The sequence below is a fragment of the Scylla paramamosain genome, chromosome 28 (assembly GCF_035594125.1).
Source record: "Scylla paramamosain isolate STU-SP2022 chromosome 28, ASM3559412v1, whole genome shotgun sequence".
NCBI lineage: Eukaryota > Metazoa > Arthropoda > Malacostraca > Decapoda > Portunidae > Scylla > Scylla paramamosain.
In genome coordinates, this window is record NC_087178.1 from 3,265,001 (window position 1) to 3,285,550 (window position 20,550).

Below are 20,550 nucleotides of genomic sequence, written 5' to 3' on the forward strand. Positions count from 1 at the left end.
GAAACCACACACACACACACACACACACACACACACACACACACAAGGGCTCCCTGATGGACGGGTTGACAGTGTCTCGCTCAGGGTGGTCGAGAGTTTCTCCCTTTTCTTGTCCATCCGGAACAGATACCTTAAAAGATATTTCCTCCCTATTTTTACTTTCTCTTCTGGCGTCCTTCGTTTTGTCTTGCCCCTTTTTCTATTCATGGAAGTGTCCTTTGAGAGAACGCTTTGTCTCGCTACGCTGTTTTTCTGGGCGGCCTCTCCCCGGTTGTTGTTGATGCTAGGAGAGGAAGCAAGCAACGCAGAACTTAACTTGAATCTGCTGTACCGAAAGGAGATAGGAAAGTTCGGAGTCTCGCTTAAAGGAATGTTGTTCGGTTCACCTGAGCGCCATTGAAGAGGAGGTGGAGGGAAGGGAAGAGAAGGGAAGGGAAGGGAAGGAAGGAAGGAGGAGGGAAGGAAAAGCATGCGGTAAGATATGATTACAGACGACAGCTGGAAAAATGAAGATGTAATAATTTAAAGTTACAATATTTCTGTGGCCACATTAAAAAAAAAAAAAAAGGATTAAAAAGTTAAGTATTTTATATGGTAACCTTTTTCTCCATGTCTTGCTCACTTCCCTCCATTCCTTTCTTTACTTTCACTTACTTTCATTTATTCCCTTCTTTCGTTTCTCATTCTCCCTCTTTTCTTACCGTAGATCCCTTCCTCCCCTCCCTTCCTCTCTTCTTTTTTATTCCATTTTCTCTTTCATTTCTTATTTCCTTCCTCATTTCTCTAATTTCTTGCTACTTTTCTCCATCCCTCCGTCACTTCCTTCATTCTTTATCTTTACTCTCTCTCTCTCTCTCTCTCTCTCTCTCTCTCTCTCTCTCTCTCTCTCTCTCTCTCTCTCTCTCTCTCTCTCTCTCTCTCTCTCTCTCTCTCTCTCTCTCATTTTGTTCATTCCTTTAACCCTTCCTTATTTTCTCTTTCATTTCCTTATCCCTTTATCACTCTTTAACCTCCCTACTTTTCCTCCTTAGTTGTTCTCCCTTCTTCAGTCTCTTCTCTCAGTTTATTCTTTCTCCCTCATTTCGTGTCCAGTCACTTCCACCCATACTTCACTTCCTCTGCTCCTCTCATCCCTCTCTCTCCCTTTTTATTCTCTCCCTCATTTCTTGGCAACTTCCCTTCACTTTCTGTCTCCTTCTCTCCCTTTATTCCTCTCTATTTCTCTCTCCCTCATTTTTTTTTACTTTATTTTCCTTTTCCTTGCTGTATTTTCCTGTTTCTCTTCCTTCCCATCCCTTCCTACCTTTTCTCTCACCTGAACCGACGTAATCAAATACTGACCGTGATAATTCCGGCGTGATTTACCTCCGTGCGGGGATTCACTGATTCGCCGCTCATCAACAGTAAATAAAATATATGACAGAAGAGGAAAATTGCATGTCTCGTAAAATCTTGCGATGTAAGAAAGATAAAGGGAAATCTTTTTCCTCGCCGCTTTCTTCTTCCTTTCGCAACGATTTACCCGCCGTTCTGCTTCGTATCTCTCCTTCTTTATCGCGTATCTTATTTCCTTTTCCTTTCTCTGTCTCTCCGGGAGTGGCTGCAACGCAAACATTAGAAGCCAAGCAGGAGGAGCAGGAGAGACGTCGCTCCTGCTGCCTTCTCTTTTCTGTTTATGAATTTAAAACCATCGACGAGTCTCGTGTTTTGAAATGTATTAAAAAGAAAAAAAAAAATTGGGATCAAGTTTGCCTCGAGTCTTCCAGGAATATGTTTCACTTGCCAAGATGAGATAGAAAAATGTATATACGAAAAGCTGACTGCATGACTAGCGGCGTGTAATTATGCAGGCTTTCCATTCCGTCCAATTAAGTGTCGAGCGGGATCGTGGGCGGGGGAATACGTTCACGGAATAGCTGTAGGTAGCACGTGACCTCTTCCTTATTAATTAACGAATAATAAACACGTCTGGAACTTGTATTTACTGTGCAGAGAAATTTTTCCCCAAGCTGCATTTTTGTCCGAATATTTGCATAGTTTACTGCATGAAAACCACCGCGGCCTCATTCATCGAGATTCTTAAAGTTTCCCACGACTCGGTGTAATTAGAAAAAGGTAAATAAAGAAACTTGCGTCAAAGGTGTGCCAGGTGGTTGAGATGTCTTGAGACGATCACGAGAGAGAGAGAGAGAGAGAGAGAGAGAGAGAGAGAGAGAGAGAGAGAGAGAGAGAGAGAGAGAGAGAGAGAGAGAGAGTGAATATTAGTTTGACACACGCGTACACACTGAAGGAGAAGGCGGCTTAGTACCTGACTGGGTGATGCAAGCTGCCTCTCATGCCGGATATTAACTCTCCTCAACCCCTCTCATCCCACTCACCCACCACTCCCTCTCCCACATCCCTTATCCCTCCCACAAATACCCCACTGCAGCCCCACCTTCCTTCCATCTCTCATTCCTTCTTCCCTCTTGTGTCTTCACCTTCTTCTGAGTTTCCCCTCGTCCCTCTATCCTTTTCCTCTCAACATACGACTGTGTTCTATTCCCCCTCTCTTCCCATCCTTCCATCCCCCCCACTCCGTCTCTCCCCAGCTTTCCTCTCGCCCTGTCTAGCCTCCTCTCCACTCCAAACTCCCCTCAGCCTTTCCCTCGCTCCTTCATCCTTCTACCCCCCTTCCAACTTTCCCTTCTTGCTGGCCCCTCTCCCCCGCCGCTTCCCCTCGTCCTGTCAGCAGCAGTGCAATCTGCCTTCCACCTCTACTCCTATTGGAGAATCTTGCCACAGCTGCTTTAACAGTGAGCAGAGAGAGAGAGAGAGAGAGAGAGAGAGAGAGAGAGAGAGAGAGAATGTGTGTGTGTGTGTGTGTAAACTGTAACCGCCCGCGCGCTCCTCCGTGAGATAGTGTTTTTTTTTTTTTTTTTTTGTCTTTTCCAGCACTACAATAAAACACCTTCAACATAAGCACAGCGCCGCCTCTTCCCCTCACCTGAGTACATCCCCTTTTTCTTGGCTTAAGTGCAACGCCTCGCAGCTCCTCGCGGTTCCTCTCTGCCATCCCCGTCACAACACCTCCATTTGCTGGCCTCCGCTTGAAGCCCCAGCCACCTCGCAGTCTCTCGGTGGAGATATTAAAGCTTAAAACACTTTAAACTCACTCTCTTTCCAGGATCCAGGACTATTTTCACGCCGAACGCTCCAGTCTCGAGACACAGAGTAAAACCCTCTTATCCTGTAGAAGAGGATGGAGAGAGATACGACAGATGGAACGCCTTAAAGGATGATACCAGTACTCCATAACACGATGCCGGATAAGAAAGGAAGCAATGTGGGAGCTAAAATCCAACTCCACCTTGCAACTTTCATCTGCAACGCCAGGTGGATGACATAGACACTCCATAAAGATACAGTAGATAAGAAATGACAAAGCAGGTGAATGTATACAAGTTCAGTGTTTCTTTCTTTTCAACTCCCAGATGAATGACGTACGCTCCATAAGATATGACGGATAAAAATGGCAGAGTAGGTGGATTATCGAACTCTAGCATGTATTTTTTTTTTTTTATCTTCAGTTCCAGATATATAAAGGAAAAGAAGTAAGAGGCTGAAATAATCCAACTTCAACGTGTAGTTTTCCATAATGATAAGGAAAAGCCAACAGTGGAACCTGAAACCATTGGAATTGAACATGTAACTTTTAATTTTCAACGCCATATGAATCAGAAGCACCAGACACATTGATGGATGAGAATAAAATAAAAATAGAAGCTGAAATAATCCAACTTCCCCACGTAACTTCAGCCTTTCAACTCCAGATGTATAAGAAAAAAAGTCAGAAATTGAACGTGAAGCCAGCCAACTTCATCCAAACATTCTCAACATTCTCCCCCAAGCGGTCGGAAATAGCGGCTTTCCTCGTATTTTCCTCGTATTTTCCTCGTATTTTCCCGAGCTATCCATCTGCTACTGTTTGGGTGCCTCGCTCCCTTCGCCTTCTCGGACACTAATGCACCGTCGGTCGTTCCAACCACTCGCCCGTTTATGGAGGAGGTAATGCTGGTGCTTGCTGTGGTTAAGGTGCGGTGCGAGGCGATGCTGGTAAGGGAGTAATTACAGTAATGATGGGTTTATTTTTCAATTACTCGTGATTGTGGTGATTGGGGTTATTTGGCGTCTAGACGGTATGGTTTTGTTTTTTAGGTATTAACGGCTCAGTTTTATTCGGGTGTTTCGGGGATCCTCGTCTACCGTTTTCTATGGAAGTGTTATACAAGGTGGGGGAAACTGTGTTAACTGTAAGAATTTTTTAATATTATTAGTGGAAAACTGAGCGGTTTGTATTTGGGGGTTTCTTGTATTCCGTTTTCTATGCTGTGGTTATAGTAGAAAGAGAAAAAAAAAAGCACAGATTAAATTTACGGGTAATTAGAGTATAATGCCCCTTTTATTATTTGGGTCTCTTGTCACTACATTTATTATATTGTGGTGTTACTTGTGGCTGCTGACTCAAGACTATTTATGGTTTTTATTTTTGTCTTCTTGTGATTTCAAAGCAAATACGATCAATTCATAAATTGTTAAGTTTAGGGTCTCTCTCTCTCTCTCTCTCTCTCTCTCTCTCTCTCTCCTCTCTCTCTCTCTCTCTCTCTCTCTCTCTCTCTCTCTCTCTCTCTCTCTCTCTCTCTCTCTCTCTCTCTCTCTAAATATCTGTCTATCTATCTATCAATCAATCTATCTCCATCTCCATCTGAGTAAAGAACGTACATAATTATACAATCCATCTAATTTTATTTGTTTATTTATTTATTTATTTATTTATTTTATTTTGTCTCCTTTACGTTTTCAGTACTTTGATAACTGCGATAAATCCATAAATCATGATCGAGCTCAAAGTCTTTTATCTTCACCTATTATGAGAACCATTTATCACTGCGCGACACCTGAGCCTGTAAAGTTGATGCGATTTACTCTCGCTTCTTTTTACCTTTCGTTTCCCCTTTATTTATTTTTATTTTCTTTTGTTTCCCCTTTTTTTTCGTGTGCAGTGATTTAAGAACTACGAAAGCCTCATGTTTCAGTTTTAACAGGCAAACACACCTTTAGTCCTCGCACCTCGTGATTCATTGCTAGTGTTTGTCACGCTCGAATGCCTCGCTCTTAACTCCTAAAATATTGCCGCAGTTACTCATCGATTTATGTCATTTGTCACCAATTTTCTTTGACGATAACGTGGAAGAGTCAATCCGTTTTGCAAATACACCTGAGACCTGACGTAACACCAGCGCCGATGAAAACGTGTATTTTTTATTTTTTTTATTGTGTGTGTGTGTGTGTGTGTGTGTGTGTGTGTGTGTGTGTATGGGTATCAGTGTTGGTGCATGAGTGGTTCAGTGGATGGCTCTGCACGTGTAAGCACTGAAAACACCTTAAATAGTAGACTGATTAAAAACACACATGAACGTAAGGGAAGCTGCAAGAATCCAGTAGGCCTAAACATGGCATTCCCTGTAATAAAAAAAAAGAATGAATGGTTAGACAGTATGAAATAGATAGATAGGGGAGAAAATTTTATTGACTACCGGTACATTTCTGCTTAATAGATACATTTTCTTTTTTTTTTTTGTCCAAATTACAATAACTATACCTTTACAACAACCATTCGAGCATGTAAGTAAATGAACAGATTAACCTGACACTTCGTAACACTTCCCATTTTCTCTCTCCACCAGATGAGGAAGCAGCGGGAAGAAACTCGTCACTCTTGCAAGGAACCTCAACGTCAGGCATTCAGCGAGCGAGTGAGCGAGTGAGTACCGTCAGGAAGTGTGTTTGTAATTATCATGATGGAATTAAGCACAGTCGATATCCGCCGTGAAGCAACGCCCGCCGCGAGACTCTGCTTTCGTCAGAGTTCTAACCTAATCAACACGTTAATAAATTTTTCGTCCTTTTAATGGGGGGAAGTTGTAGATAAGAGGAAGGGAAACGGACTAGGCTTCTTAATAGTTTGTTCACTTTAACGGACGCGTGTCTTATGGATATTGTTTAAGGAAAGGAGTATCTGCGCGGTCACCAAAAGTCGAAAGCAGAAGAAAACTAGCAGACATTTATAGAGAGAGAGAGAGAGAGAGAGAGAGAGAGAGAGAGAGAGAGAGAGAGAGAGAGGGGTGGGGGAGAAGAGAGGATAGGAGAGGTTAATGAGAATGTCCAATCGGAAATCCGTCCGCCATGACCGGATCGCATGCAAACCACGTCATTGAATTAACGTCCAGTGCCAGCAGCAATGGTGGGGATGACGATGATAATGATAATAATGGAGAAAGTAATTATAATGAAAATAAATAATCATAGTGATGATGATAATGATGATGATGATGATGATGATAATAATAGTAATAATAATAATAATAATAATAATAATAATAATAATAACAGTTATTGTTGCTGTTCACACCGTTATCACCATCACGCCTTTCACTATCATCATCATTACCACTTCACTACCAACACGGAAGGAGACGTAAACACGCAAAAAATAATATACACAATAAGAAAAAACATTACTATTACAAACAGTCATACCTTCCGAAGCATTACTTAAGAGTTAAACGCACACTTACACTTCCCAGCATTTCTCACGAGTGTCACGTGAAGCAGGAACATAACATGGCTCACTCACGCACGCGGCGACCCAAAGGCGACACACGATCCTCTGCTTCTCTCTCTCTTTCTCTCTCTCTCTGCCACCAAGAACGATACCATTTGACATTAAGCGCACTCACAGCTGTAATATGAGCGCACACGTCAAGCAGGCAACGCACGCACTCTCCCACCGTCGATCAATATCCAGAAAACTTGAGAAAGAACAGGAACACGAGCAGGATGGCTAATTAAAGGAGAACTCTTCATTTCTTCTACTTCTTGGTCAGGTAAGTATTTGTTTTTTTTCTTTACTTTTTTTTTTTTGCATGTGGTTCTGTTTATTATCGTAGATTTGGTGTTTTATATTTTTCTTGCGTTATTTGTCTATTTGGTTTGTTTTCTAATCTTTTTTTCTTTTTTTGCGCAGGTTCCGTGAGTTTTAAAAAGACGAAAGAGGAAAAATTGCTGAGGAAGAAGAAGGAAAAAAAAAAAGTCACCCTTCTGTCTCTGGTAAATCTCTCCCCTTCGATTCAAGTTAAACAGGATTTGAGGAAACTTTTTACTGTAATCTCCAGGGGAGAAAATTTTACTGCAGGTCTGAAAATATGATACATGGACACAGCAATCAGGAGCGCTGTAACTAAATCCTCTGGAACCTCATGCAAAGAGGCCCTGGTGGCGTTGGATTGCTAGTAATTATACATAGATTTGAGGGGAAAAACCTTTGTTGTGGGATGCAAACTTTTTTTTAACCTACGAAATTATTAAACTCGTTACAAGTCAGTTCCCAATACGAGTCCCTGGAGCTTGTTTGGCTTGTTTGCTTGGTGTTCAGCTGTACTCGACTTTTAAATAATGCCTGTTGTGTTGACTGGAGTGTACCTTAGAGAGAGAGAGAGAGAGAGAGAGAGAGAGAGAGAGAGAGAGAGAGAGAAGAGAGAGAGAGAGAGAGAGAGAGAGAGAGAGAGAGAACAAAGGAAAAGGGAAACATTAAAAAGGAGAAAAGTAAACTAATAGAGAACATCAAGGAAACGTGTGTGTGTGTGTGTGCGCGCGCGCGTTATGATGTGCAAACTCTTTAACATCATCGACCCTTGCACTGCACACAGCCTGCCGAGGGAAAATCTTTATGGAATTAAGATTGTATTATGTAAATTGACCTTCACAAAACTTGACCCAGAAAACTACATTCTGATTCTCTCTCTCTCTCTCTCTCTCTCTCTCTCTCTCTCTCTCTCTCTCTCTCTCTCTCTCTCTCTCTCTCTCTCTCTCTCTCTCTCTCTCTCTCTCTCTCCACACACACACATATTAGCAATATTTAGGTAAAACAAACGTTATTCACACAAATCAGATTATATTGCGCTGATTTTCGTTTACTCGTTTTGATAATTTGTTTAATTTCACACTGTTACCCAAAGTTATAACTGGTGGTAGTGTATTTCCTCTGGTATTTCCTCCTGGTGATCAATTTACAAAAGTCGTGAAGGTATAAATGTTTAAATCTTCCGAGTTATTCCTCCCATAGTGTGTTATTTTCCTTAACTGAGGTTTAATCCCCAACTGACTACAGGGATTGGGAGTTTTTTTTTTTTTTTTACTTTAAAGATATATATATACAGGTGTTAGTGATGCTTCATTCTGGTTGGAACTCCTAAAGGTATAGCAGTTTGAATATCTAAGTTTTTGTCCTCCTTATTGTGTTTTTTTGAATGTACGTCTCTGCTTCCAGGAATAAGTGATTGCACACTCACTAAATGCTTCACAAAGAATATACGTAATGGTCTGTTCTAAACCAAAACACGCATACAATCGAGCTACATACTCGTAAGGTATTTATTTTGCTATTTATATATATTATGGTTCACTTCATGGAAAAGTAAACAATGTCTAAGTAAATGGAGCACACTCACTCACACAAACATACAAACACACGCCCACATACCCACACACAAACTTTCCTTCCTTTCTCGCCCCACGCACGCACGCACAGTATTGGGGGAAGCGAGAGGGAGATCTGGTGGGATTATTTTTACCCGAGAAGAAGAGGAAATGAAGAGAAGGGCATGAGGGGAGGCTATTCTTCCTCTCCAGAGCGTATAATGAAGTTCCCTCCCTCGCCGTGGCCTCAGTCCCTGGCAGATAACTATTTTTTTTCTTCTCTCTCTCTCTCTCTCACTCTCTCTCCGGCAACAAAGATGGTAACGACTGTGCCAGACGTTGGTTTTCACTGGCACTTTTGCTTTCGCTTCGCCCCGCGTCTCCTGGACTACAATTGTGTCTCCCTTGGCCATTCCGTTGCACTGTTGCCCTTTATGTGGTGGTAGCGGCAGTTAGAGTCGTGATAGTGGCGGTGATTGCAGTGGTAATAGAAATAATAGTAAGAATAGTAGAAGTCGTCGCATCAGTGGTGGTGTCGTCATTATCATTAGTTAGTTGTATGTGCATGGGATAAAAAGGAGTAAGAATTAGTAGGTATCTTTGTCCCTATTCCCTGCGGCTGTAAATGGCGACAAAAAAGAACCAAAAGAAACGAGGAAGGAGGACGCCTGGTAGCTTTTCCCCCAGCTATTGCTACTTCCCGGGAAAAGAAAATGGAGAAAAAGGGAGAAGATTCGAATTGCTTGTGTCTGCTTGTGCGTGAATATAACCCGGGTGAAAAAGAGATGAGAGAGAGAGAGAGAGAGAGAAAGAGAGAGAGAGAGAGAGAGAGAGAGAGAGAGAGAGAGAGAGAGAGAGAGAGAGAGAGAGAGAGAGAGAGAGGATTGGAGGTAAAATCAGAAATGTTTGAATTCACGGTTATCCTCTTTCTTGTGTTCAATATAGAGGTGAGAAAGTTTATATAGACTTAGATATTACTGTGTTTGAGGATATCTATTTCCGTCGGACAGTTTGAAAGAGTTAGATCTGTGATATGAGAAATTAAACTCGTGTAATTAATTAGCAAGGAGATATCATGGTGTGATAAATAGGGATTGACAGGTAGATGATAACGATAATAATAATAATAATAATAATAATAATAATAATAATAATAATTGCATTTTTTTTTATGTAGTATTTTATGTGTACCAATTGTCATCTTGTATATTTTTCTTTACTTTGTTATGATGTCAACCTCCATGTTCCTTACTCATTACCCCATGTACGAGAAAAACTTACTTCTATTAAGCCATAAAATGAAAGCTATGGGTTTAATATTATAATAACCTTATGTATATATCTATATATAAAAAAGGGAAGTGTTGAAATTACTGCCCTAAAAATTTATGAATCCATTACCTTTATTACATGCTTTGTAAGACCATTAAGTAGTATTAACAAGGTAATAAAACAGCTACCCCCCCCTTTCAAAAAGTAATAGAAAATGGACCTTTGTGTTACTAATGGTGATCATTTAGAAATAGGGAAAGATTGAAAACGAATGAATAACAAGATAGGTCGAAAAAAAAATTATTAAAAACTCGTGATCAGGAGTGACACAGAAAAAAAAAATCATAAACATAACATCTGTTCTGCAAATTTTGAAAGTGAAATTTGTAATCGTTTAGAAATGAAAGTACGAATAAATAACAAAACAGGAACAAAAAAAATAATAATAAAGAGCTTAAGATCAAGAGTGACAAAAAAAAAACCCTGAGAACATAAAACTTTTTAACATCTGAAAGTTAAGTTTGTAATCGTTTAGAAATTAAAATACAAATAACAAAACATGACAAATAGAAACGATGGAAATAGAACTCAAGACCAAAATTAACTGTAAAAAATACCCTAAGACGAATTAACATTTGTACTTTGAGTTTGGAATGTCAATTTTGTAACCGTTTAGAAAGGAAAGTACAAATAAATAACAAAAGATGGACAAAAACAGAAATTAAGACCAAAATTCACTGAAACATTACCTTAAGATCATTTAACATATGTACTACGAGTCTTAAATATCAAGTTTGTAAACGTTTAGAGATAAAAGTACGAGAAAAAAACAAAACTAAGAATAGAAACGATAGAAAATGAACTTAAGACCAAGACTGACACAAACAATACCTTAAGATCATACAACAACATCTACGCTACAAGTTTTGAAAGTCAAGTTTTCCGAAGAGTTTCTGATACCAAGGAGGGAGCCAGAAAATGTAAGAGGTGGGGGGGAGTGAAAGGTGTTCGAGGGAAGGCATAAAAAGAGGGAAAAACATGAAACAGTGACAGATAATAGGGAGCAGGAGGTAAAAGGGGGAAAATTCAGGCAGTAACGTTGAAGAGGGTAGACAGGAGGGGTAAAAGGAAATAGTGAGGGGAAAGTCAGGAAGTGAGGGCAGAGAAGCGACTTGTCAAGGGGAGAAGGTGAGGTAGAAAGGTTAAGGGGAAAGGGAGGGAGGAGGTGAGGATCAAGGGGGGAGATAATGGAGGCTAAGAGAGAGAGAGAGAGAGAGAGAGAGAGAGAGAGAGAGAGAGAGAGAGAGAGAGAGAGAGAGAGAGAGAGAGAGGATGGAGACAATTATAGACTAACTAGGAGAGACATAGAGACAGGAAAGAGAGTGAGCAGAGGGAGAGACTGAGATAGATACGATTGTGAGGCGAGAGAGAGAGAGAGAGAGAGAGAGAGAGAGGAGAGAGAGAGGAGAGGAGAGAGAGAGAGAGAGAGGAGAGAGAGGAGAGAGAGACAGAGAGAGTGAGTGAGTGAGAGTGTGAACGTGGGCTTCGGGTGTACAGGTGGCTGTCGATATAGCAACACGCCCTGAGGCACTCCAGGACGCCGCACCGTTGCCGTCAACAACAACATTCTCGCTCGCTCACTCTCGCCAACTCCACAAACACACAAACAAACAAGTAATAGCAGCAGTACAATCGTCAGCGGCCAACATTATTTTTCACGTTACGCTTCATCAGCAAAACTATGCTTCCGGGATGGTGTTAATGCTGTCAAGTCATGATTTATTCAGCTGTTTGCTATGACCATCCACACACACACACACACACACACACACACACAAACACACACACCTGTCGGCCACGTAGTTTTTCAAATGAGGTAAACTCTCATATCAAGATTGAACTGAAAATTTTACCTCGCTTTTCATGTAATGCTGCTAGTGACGCAACTTGCTATGGCGACTGGCCGATATCTACATACCTGTCAGCATCACCTGCTTTCAATTAAACTCCATGGCAGGACTTGTCTAATTGCCATAATAACGAAGATTACTGGTGCTACAAGAAAATAAATAGTAGTAATATTGTGGCATTTCAACTTTATTTTTTCTCAGTAAATGTAATATCAGCAGTTTGAACACCACTAAAAAAAGTCAATGCTGTATTGTAGTAGCGAGATATTAGTTTTAAAGAAGAAATACACAGGACACACACACTCTCTCTCTCTCTCTCTCTCTCTCTCTCTCTCTCTCTCTCTCTCTCTCTCTCTCTCTCTCTCTCTCTCTCTCTCTCTCTCTCTCTCTCTCTCTCTCTCTCTCTCTCTCTCTCTCTCTCTCTCTCTCTCTCTCTCTCTCTCTCTCTCTCTCTCTCTCTCTCTCTCTCTCTCTCTCTCTCTCTCTCTCTCTCTCTCTCTCTCTCTCTCTCTCTCTCTCTCTCTCTCTCTCTCTCTCTCTCTCTCTCTCTCTCTCTCTCTCTCTCTCTCTCTCTCTCTCTCTCTCTCTCTCTCTCTCTCTCTCTCTCTCTCTCTCTCTCTCTCTCTCTCTCTCTCTCTCTCTCTCTCTCTCTCTCCATGACACACACTCTATTCCCTTAAATAAATGCGCGAATAGGCAAGGCAGTGAGCGTCCTGGTTATGATCTGTTTTGACGTTTGTATAAAGTTAGTGTTGTATGTTTATTCTAATTGGAGGAAATTACTTTCAATGAGACAGGGAAACGCATGCACGTAAATCAACAGTTTGCAGGATCGTTGAGAGAATAGCGAGTGAGTGAGTTGAGCGAGTGAGTGAGTTGAGCGAGTGAGCAAGCCCCGTAACACTTGGCTGTTTATTGTGCCGTGCAGTCATCAGCTTCATTACAGAGTTTGTCATTAGCGAGCTGATTTATTTGTTTTGATTCACCTTGAGGACCTTGGGCAGTGTTGAGTGATTGGTAGCTCTCATTTATGTGGTCAGGGCGTGACTTCCGTGGATTAGGGAGAGAGAGAGAGAGAGAGAGAGAGAGAGAGAGAGAGAGAGAGAGAGAGAGAGAGAAAGAGAATGGACACTCGAACAAATGCGTATATAAATAAACTGAGGCAATTAAACATTATCTAGAAACACACACACACACACACACACACACACACAGGAAGGTATTGTAGGAGGATATTGTTCCGGTGTTGCTGTAGCTTCTCAAGTCAAGTTGTTGTCTATGCAGTAACTGACAGCAGGAGTTTGGCGACCTTGATCATTAGTGCGGAAGGTGCGTGTGCTGACAGGACGTTGGGAGGCTGTCAGTACAGTTGTGTGTCCTGTCTATTGCTTCACTGATGCATGTAAACTACGCATTATAAACTATACTACTACAACTTGTCAATGGAACATCGTAGGCACATTTCCTTTTATAATTTGTATCGTTTATCACCTGTTCGTGTCTTGATTCTAAAGGCATGTCTGTGGTGTATCTGTGTAGCATTTAACTTTTTTTTTCTGTATGGGGACTGCGCGTATATGCCTGTCTTCCTGCATCTTCCTTTTTTTTTTCATGTTCTTATGTCCTCGTATTATTTGTCTTAGATTCTGAAGGTCTTATCTCATCCTCCATATGCCATCTTCATCCTGCCTAGCCCAGCTTATTAATCTTTCTCTCCTATTCTTCCTCCTTGACAGCTACATAAAAAAACAATTACAGGAGAGACTGATTAAAGACAGCCAGCACGATTCTCATAAGTTGTTTATTAATATCTTGTAATACCTACGAGGAAGCTTTATACACAGTGCACCCACCTACGTCTTCCTTTCCGCCTTTCATCAGTACCTCCTTTGTCACCTCCCTGCCACCCACCCTCCCGTTGCCCTCTCAGATCCCAGGGTGTCCTCTTCTCGCCATCGTTTGTATCGGGTCGTCATAACTGTCTCATAGCGATATAAGAGGCCCTGCAGATCGACACAAGAACAGCCCCATCCCGTCTATTGTAAAAGTCATGCGGATCTTGTAAATATGATCTTGTAACTCGTGCACGTTCATTCAGCCAGTGACACTAAATTTCATATCAGTTTATTGCAGGGATTTCATAAGGTTTTCAATTTCATCTTACTTAGTTTGTAGTATCGTACTCTTAATTCTTCTCAAGTTCAATACAGGTTAGGGTTTGTAATTCAATTGTTTTGCTTTTACTGTATTTTCGTAATTAGGTAACGAACTTACTTATGTTATTGTTTTATTACAAAAGGGTTCAGATTCCGAACAGAAACGATCATTAGGGTTAATCTCCTTTGTGGAATTTTGATGCAGGAAATAGGGTGATATACTACAATGCCAGGAAATGTCACTTATTAGTCTGGTGGGGACAACTGGGAACAACAACAACAACAACAACAACAACAACAACAACAACCTAATACCTCGCCACTACAACACCATCCCGCTCTCTCACACACACACACACACACACACACACACACACACACACACACACACACACACACACACACACACACACACACACACACACACACACTGATACTCTTAACCTTTACCAAGCGGCACAAAACGTAAATTTCACCACATTTCCCTGCATCGCTGAAAGAACACCCTCGGAATATTGTACACTCGCCCACTTGACATTCCAGCATTGCCACAAACATCCGTATTTCCTGAGGCATTAGATACTCTTCCCTGGAGTCTTGTTCCCTCACTTATGAAAGCGATGATATGACGACGGGAAGCTTTTGTCAGACATTCACGGCCAGGAGGAGGAGGAGGAGGAGGAGGAGGATGATGGGAAGGAGGAAAGGAGGCTGGAAGAGGGATGCTATTGTAGGAAAGAGGAGGGAAAGAGAAGAGGGTGAACAGCGAAAGAGGAGAGGAAAGAGGGAGGAATGGATAATTGTATTTCGTTCTCCAAATATTGAGTTATTTTCATCTACGTTGTTGTGATATTCATTGTTTTCCAACATTTTGGACTCTCTCTCTCTCTCTCTCTCTCTCTCTCTCTCTCTCTCTCTCTCTCTCTCTCTCTCTCTCTCTCTCTCTCTCTCTCTCTCTCTCTCTCTCTCTCTCTCTCTCTCTCGTCCCAACCACAACCGTTACTACTGCTACTACTGTTACTACAACAACAACAACAACAACAACAACAACAACACCAACACCAACACCAACAACAACAACAACAACAACTGCTACTGCTACTGCTACTATTACTACTGCTACTATTACTACTACTACTACTACTACTACTACTACTATACTATTACTACTACTACTACTACTACTACTATACTATTACTACTACTACTACTGCTATTGTTACTATTACTGCTACTGCTACTGCTATTATTACTACTGCTACTACTATTATTATTACTACTACTATTATTACTACTACTACTACTACTACTATTACTACTACTACTACTACTACTAGTGCTACTACTACTAGTGCTACTACTACTATTACTACTACTACTAGTGCTACTACTACTACTACTACTACTACTACTACTACTACTACTACCACCACCATCACCAACACCACCACCTTCACCACCACCACTACCACTACCAGTACTAAGGCACAACTTGACACGGAGCTTTGTGTACTAATTTAGATTAATTACAGATAAGTCTTCCCTTTCGTATATCAAATTAATTCATGTTTGTAGCAGCAAATTCACTCACGTGTATTATCTTTCACTCATAGATAAGGGAACCCTCAGCTTTCAGAAAATGGTGTTAACAGTGCTTTTGATTCATCTATGCAAAACTGACAGCGCTGGAGTGAGGGAACTGTCTGCCCTTGGTGATAGAGAAGAGTTGTGGTGATATACATGAGTGAAGCATTCCAATATCTCCCTTTTATTTAAGTATACGAGAGAGTGAACCGAGAGAAACCTGAAATAGCTCAGTGTACCCTCGGGCACAAAAAACTTGAATAATGGAATTGCAATGCATCTCAATTATCTCTTTCGATTCTTTTACTACTGTGGGTTTTACGGTCGGCGTGTTCCTCCTTTGTCTAAATCATTCCCGATGCAAACAAGGCTCATGGGGGGAGACAGCCAACTCAGGTAAGCGGGACAGGTATGCGCCTTGCCACCGGGACATCATTGGCATATAATCTACATACTCTTTGTGGGCCTTTACCGCGGCAACATGGAAGGCACTCGATTTAAAAGGCTTTTTTTTTTTTTTTTTTCGAGGTAATTATGGTGTCTAATGTAAGGTAAGGAAAGTTCAAGTAAGTTTAGATTTTGGCATCAGGCTGCACTTCCACCTCGCCTTTCGCTCTTGTTTGCTGCGGGTTAAAAACTCTTACCCCAGCAGACTCAAGGGCCACACCGACCTGCGGGTTTACCACAGTTTACGTTCGTGAAGTTTCCCAAGTGCTCATTTACCGACCAACCCACACACGGGAGGAAGAGCTGAGTAAACTGTGCCCATCTGTCCCGCGCTGGGCTTGAACCGTGACGTAAGTGAGGGTTTGTAACGAGGCTCATTGGATAACGCTACTACAGTGCTACAGCCTCGTCTCTTTGATTTAGTGCAATAGGGTAATTTTGATTTTTTTTTCAGTTCAGTTTGCGCGTAACCTTTGTTTAAAAAGTTTTATTTCACCGTCTGTTATTGTGCATGTAGCTTTCATTTTGCAAAGATGTGTTTTCGTTTTCGTTGTCATAGTCTTCCCCCTCCTCTTCTTCCTCCTCCTTCTCTTCCTCTTCCTCTTCCTCTTTCACCTTCTCCTCCCTCTCCTCCTCCTCCTCCTCTTATTCCTCCTCCTTCTCCTTGCCCTCATACACGTCTTTTCTGAGTCACGTCTTCCCCAAACCCTGGCCAAAGGACATGTCACTTCTCTCAAAAGTGTCTCCTTACTCTCCCCGCAAGTTTCCTTTTACCGTCCACTCAGCCTCGGCCTCGGACAACACAGACCATGACCTCGTCGCACCACACTCTTAAAATCTCATTAGGAGATTTTCCAACGTTCCAGTCAGCAAGTTTCTCCCGTTGTGCAATTTTACAGATTATATCCTGACGCTTTACTTGTTATTAAAGGGACGAAGTTTTCCTCACGCTGTGTACCCGCGTGAGGAGCTTGTTGATGGCACAATCTGGGGCACACATAACACGCCACCCTTCCCCCAACAGTCCTACTCAACGACGCCAAAAAGTACCCACTGTTTAGTCCCTCTGTGGCCTTTGGTGAGAGAGAGAGAGAGAGAGAGAGAGAGAGAGAGAGAGAGAGAGAGAGAGAGAGAGAGAGAGTTTGATAAATTTATTGCGCACAAGGCAGGCGTCAGACTATACATACGATCAGAAAACATAAGTTTACAGAAGAACAGTAGTAGAACAATAAGAACAATAATAACAATAACAAGAACAAGAACAATAAAAAGAACAATAACAATAACCAAAACAAGTGAAGTTAGAACAGTAACGACAGAAAATAAATAAATAAAAAAATAATAAAATAATAAATAATAATAATAATAATAATAATAATAATAATAATAACAATAGTAATAATAATAATAATAATAATATAATATGGAAAATCAATATAGAAAGAAAATTATATAATGAAATAAATATAATAGACAAGGAAATTAAACAAAGAAATAGGTAGATAAATAAAGAAAACAGGAAATAAATAAACATAATAGAATAAAATAAGAATTAATAAAAAAATAAAAAAATAAAAAAAAATAAAGATAAACACCAAAATAAAAGAATAGTACAACAGTGAAAAAACTATGAATGCCAAAGGTCAAAGGTGACATAAATAGTTGAGGGGTGGTAAAATGAAAGACACTGCTAACATCCGCCAAACTGTGGGTGTTGGGCTAACATGAGGTCTAGATGGTCGCCTTGCAGCAGGTGTTGGCACACGGCGAGGAGAGGCTGTTCGCGCGGGAGCAGGTCTCCCACAGCAGGACAGTCCAGGCAGTAGTGGCGCAAGTGATTCGAGTTGGGAGAGTGGCACAGGGGACAGGAAGAGAGAGAGAGAGAGAGAGAGAGAGAGAGAGAGAGAGAGAGAGAGAGAGAGAGAGAGAGACGGATACAGACAGAGAAACAGAGGAACATTAGGCTAATTATCCTCATACAGAAGTTTTGACAAGTTTCCCGAAGCAATACGTCTCCATTGATCACAAGGCAAACAAGTATTATGGTTGTGAAATCATTCGCCATACACTTGATCTATTATAACTTATGGATGTATAAATGAAAGCATAATATTACTCACACACCAGTCAATCCTGCACCACCAACTTTACCCTATTATAACTTATATTAGTCTGTAATGGTTTCCTCAGCCACTCGAGGTTCAAAGAGCACTGGAGAATCAGCATAGTGAAGGAAAAACATGAAAAACTCACCACATCTTTAAATAAAATTAAACACGTATATTTAATCCAGCATGTTTGGCACCAAAACTCACACATACTTTAGCTCTAAGGTGCCATGCCAGTCACTGTTCATCAAATCACTCCAGAAAAGTCACCCAGAATTAACACACCCACCACATCAGTCACTGCACAAAGCTACACCACCTCACTTCCTCTTGAGCTCATATTCCGCGCCACGCCAGTCACCAGTCAATTAGGCAGCTCCATGAGAGTCACCAAGAAGTAATACCCCCGAGGCACATCAGTCACCCTTTGAGAGTCTACTTCCCCTTGATTCTTGGAGTCACTAGTCACTCAGGTTTACAAGAGTGAAAATTAACCAAGATCCCATAGCGCCAACATGAACTGAGGAGCAAAAAGGCAAAGAAGAGGCAGCAGAATCATGGTCTTAATGTCCCTAGCGGAGAGAGCACAGGAAGAGTTAAAACCTTAATGGAGTGAGGAAGAAATGAACTTAGTACTTACTGCAAGACGAATAGCAGGCCATTAAGGGGTATTTTTTTCGTTTTTCTTTTTTTAAACTTGAGACATTGCTGTTAGTGTAGTGATTAAACGTAACGTTCTCTGCTGCAGCTGTTGTTGGGGCGTCCGTTCACCCCTGAGCAAGTTATTTATGGTTCTGAATGTATATGAAATTGGGACTTGGAATATTTATGTTAGAGGGTCTATATTTGGAAGTGTTCGCCAGGCAGAGCAGTATATCATTATTGTATTTTGTATTACCTGTGTGTGTGTGTGTGTGTGTGTGTGTGTGTGTGTGTGTGTGTGTGTGTGTTGCATGGCGGTACTGAAATGAATGGTTATTGGCTTGTTGTTTATGTCTATACGCCTATCTTAATTTGTTCACCACGAGGGAGTAATTATTTTAATGAATATCGATTTTATCATTATATTTGATGACTAATTAATTACCAGTATATCTTGTGACCCGCCAACGACCTCTTCTGTGCATGCCTCACCTGTCCCCTGCACCCAGACCCTGCTTGCCTCCCCTTTGTCCTTTGCATTCTCCGCACCAGAGTTTCTCCATTTCAACACACATATTTCATCATGTTTCTCTTTTTACACACACACACACACACACACACACACACACACACACACACACACACACACACACACACACACACACACACACACACACACACACAGGCACTCTAATATGAAAGCCGTAAAGAGCAAAAATGGAAGATGAAACATTACCCAACGCTTTACTATTAACATCATCATCATCATTAACGTGTTTCTTGAATTACTTGTGACGTTCATAATTGTAAACCATTTACGCCTCACCTCCCACCATCACAGCGTCCATTAACCTTATGTGTCACTGCATTGCTGTGACACGGGTGATAGAACAAAGCATGGCGATGCGACACACGTGAATCACAGCCTTAAGAAGTGGAGGTGGTGTGCGCCCCTGGAGTCACAAGTGGGCGGTGTGTGGGAGGCTGGGAATGGAAGGATTGGGAGGCTGAAAGGTGAGGACGTGATGTGTGGCGGCCCGGTGGACTTGTTTTGGCATTGTGTTGCTTTTTTTTTTTTTTCTCTTCTTTTTTCAGTCGTGGGGAGCTGTATGAATTGTTGCATTGTTATTACGCAAGTTTTTTTCTCGTTTTTTTTTTTTTGTTGTTGTTGTTAATGTTGGTGTTGTTATATCGTTATTCTTTCAGTTTGTCTTCCTTGTATCGTCGAAATAACGAGCACCAATGTTCATTTATAGTCAATGTTGGTGTTGTTTTGTTATTCTTACAGGTGTTCTGCCTTCTATCGTGTTCTTAATAAATATCACTAATGTTCGTTTCTAGTTAATATTGGTGTTATTTCGTTATTTTCACAGCTGTTCTTCTTTGTATCGTGTCATAACAGTGAGCATTAATTTTTGTTTTTAGTTAATGTTGGTGTTATTTGGTCATTCTCAGAGCTGTTCTTTATATCCTGTCATGAAAACGAGCACTAATCTTACTACCACTGTTTATCTTTTTTGCACTTCTATTATTTCTCCTTCTGGACAACGTGAGTTGCTGGCTAATTAATGTTTCTTTTCCTTGTATTCTGGCGTCCCCTTCACTACCACTCATCTTACAGAACACTTTCATTCTATTTCGATTACTTTCTGTGGATTTCACCCATTGTATTACTCTTGAAGCGTGGCGGAGACAACTACACACACACACACACACACACACACACACACACACACACACACAGAAGTTGAAATAAGTGAGACACAGAGAACGCATGCAGTTTAACTAATAGCAGCTATCAGTAAGCGAATATTTCTTGATTAACTCTATGCTCAGGAACGGGAAGTTATGTACTATTAATATAACGACTCTCTCGCTCCCCAGATATGTGAGGCGTGTGTTCGCGAGGTTTTG

At 41.2% G+C, this 20,550-nt stretch overlaps 2 protein-coding genes across 35 annotated transcripts in view; one reads left to right on the forward strand and one right to left on the reverse strand.

The window, feature by feature from the left end:
- Positions 1 to 20,550, forward strand: part of LOC135114712 (uncharacterized) — a 200,278-nt gene that overhangs the window by 96,537 nt on the left and 83,191 nt on the right. For 26 of the 30 annotated variants that reach the window (XR_010275640.1, XR_010275641.1, XR_010275645.1 and 23 more), the window contains one exon: positions 5,727 to 5,803. Coding sequence is in view for 23 of the 30 variants with exons in the window: in XM_064030672.1 (XP_063886742.1) it covers positions 5,727 to 5,803 (77 nt within the window). In the remaining 7 variants the exon portion in view is untranslated. Of the gene's footprint in view, positions 1 to 5,726; positions 5,804 to 6,781; positions 6,927 to 7,066; positions 7,150 to 20,550 lie in introns of all 30 variants that reach the window. The other 4 variants (XR_010275638.1, XR_010275643.1, XR_010275639.1 and 1 more) reach the window with 2 other exon arrangements.
- LOC135114711 (neuroligin-2-like) overlaps positions 1 to 20,550 on the reverse strand; it is a 39,566-nt gene that overhangs the window by 16,454 nt on the left and 2,562 nt on the right. The window lies entirely within an intron of this gene.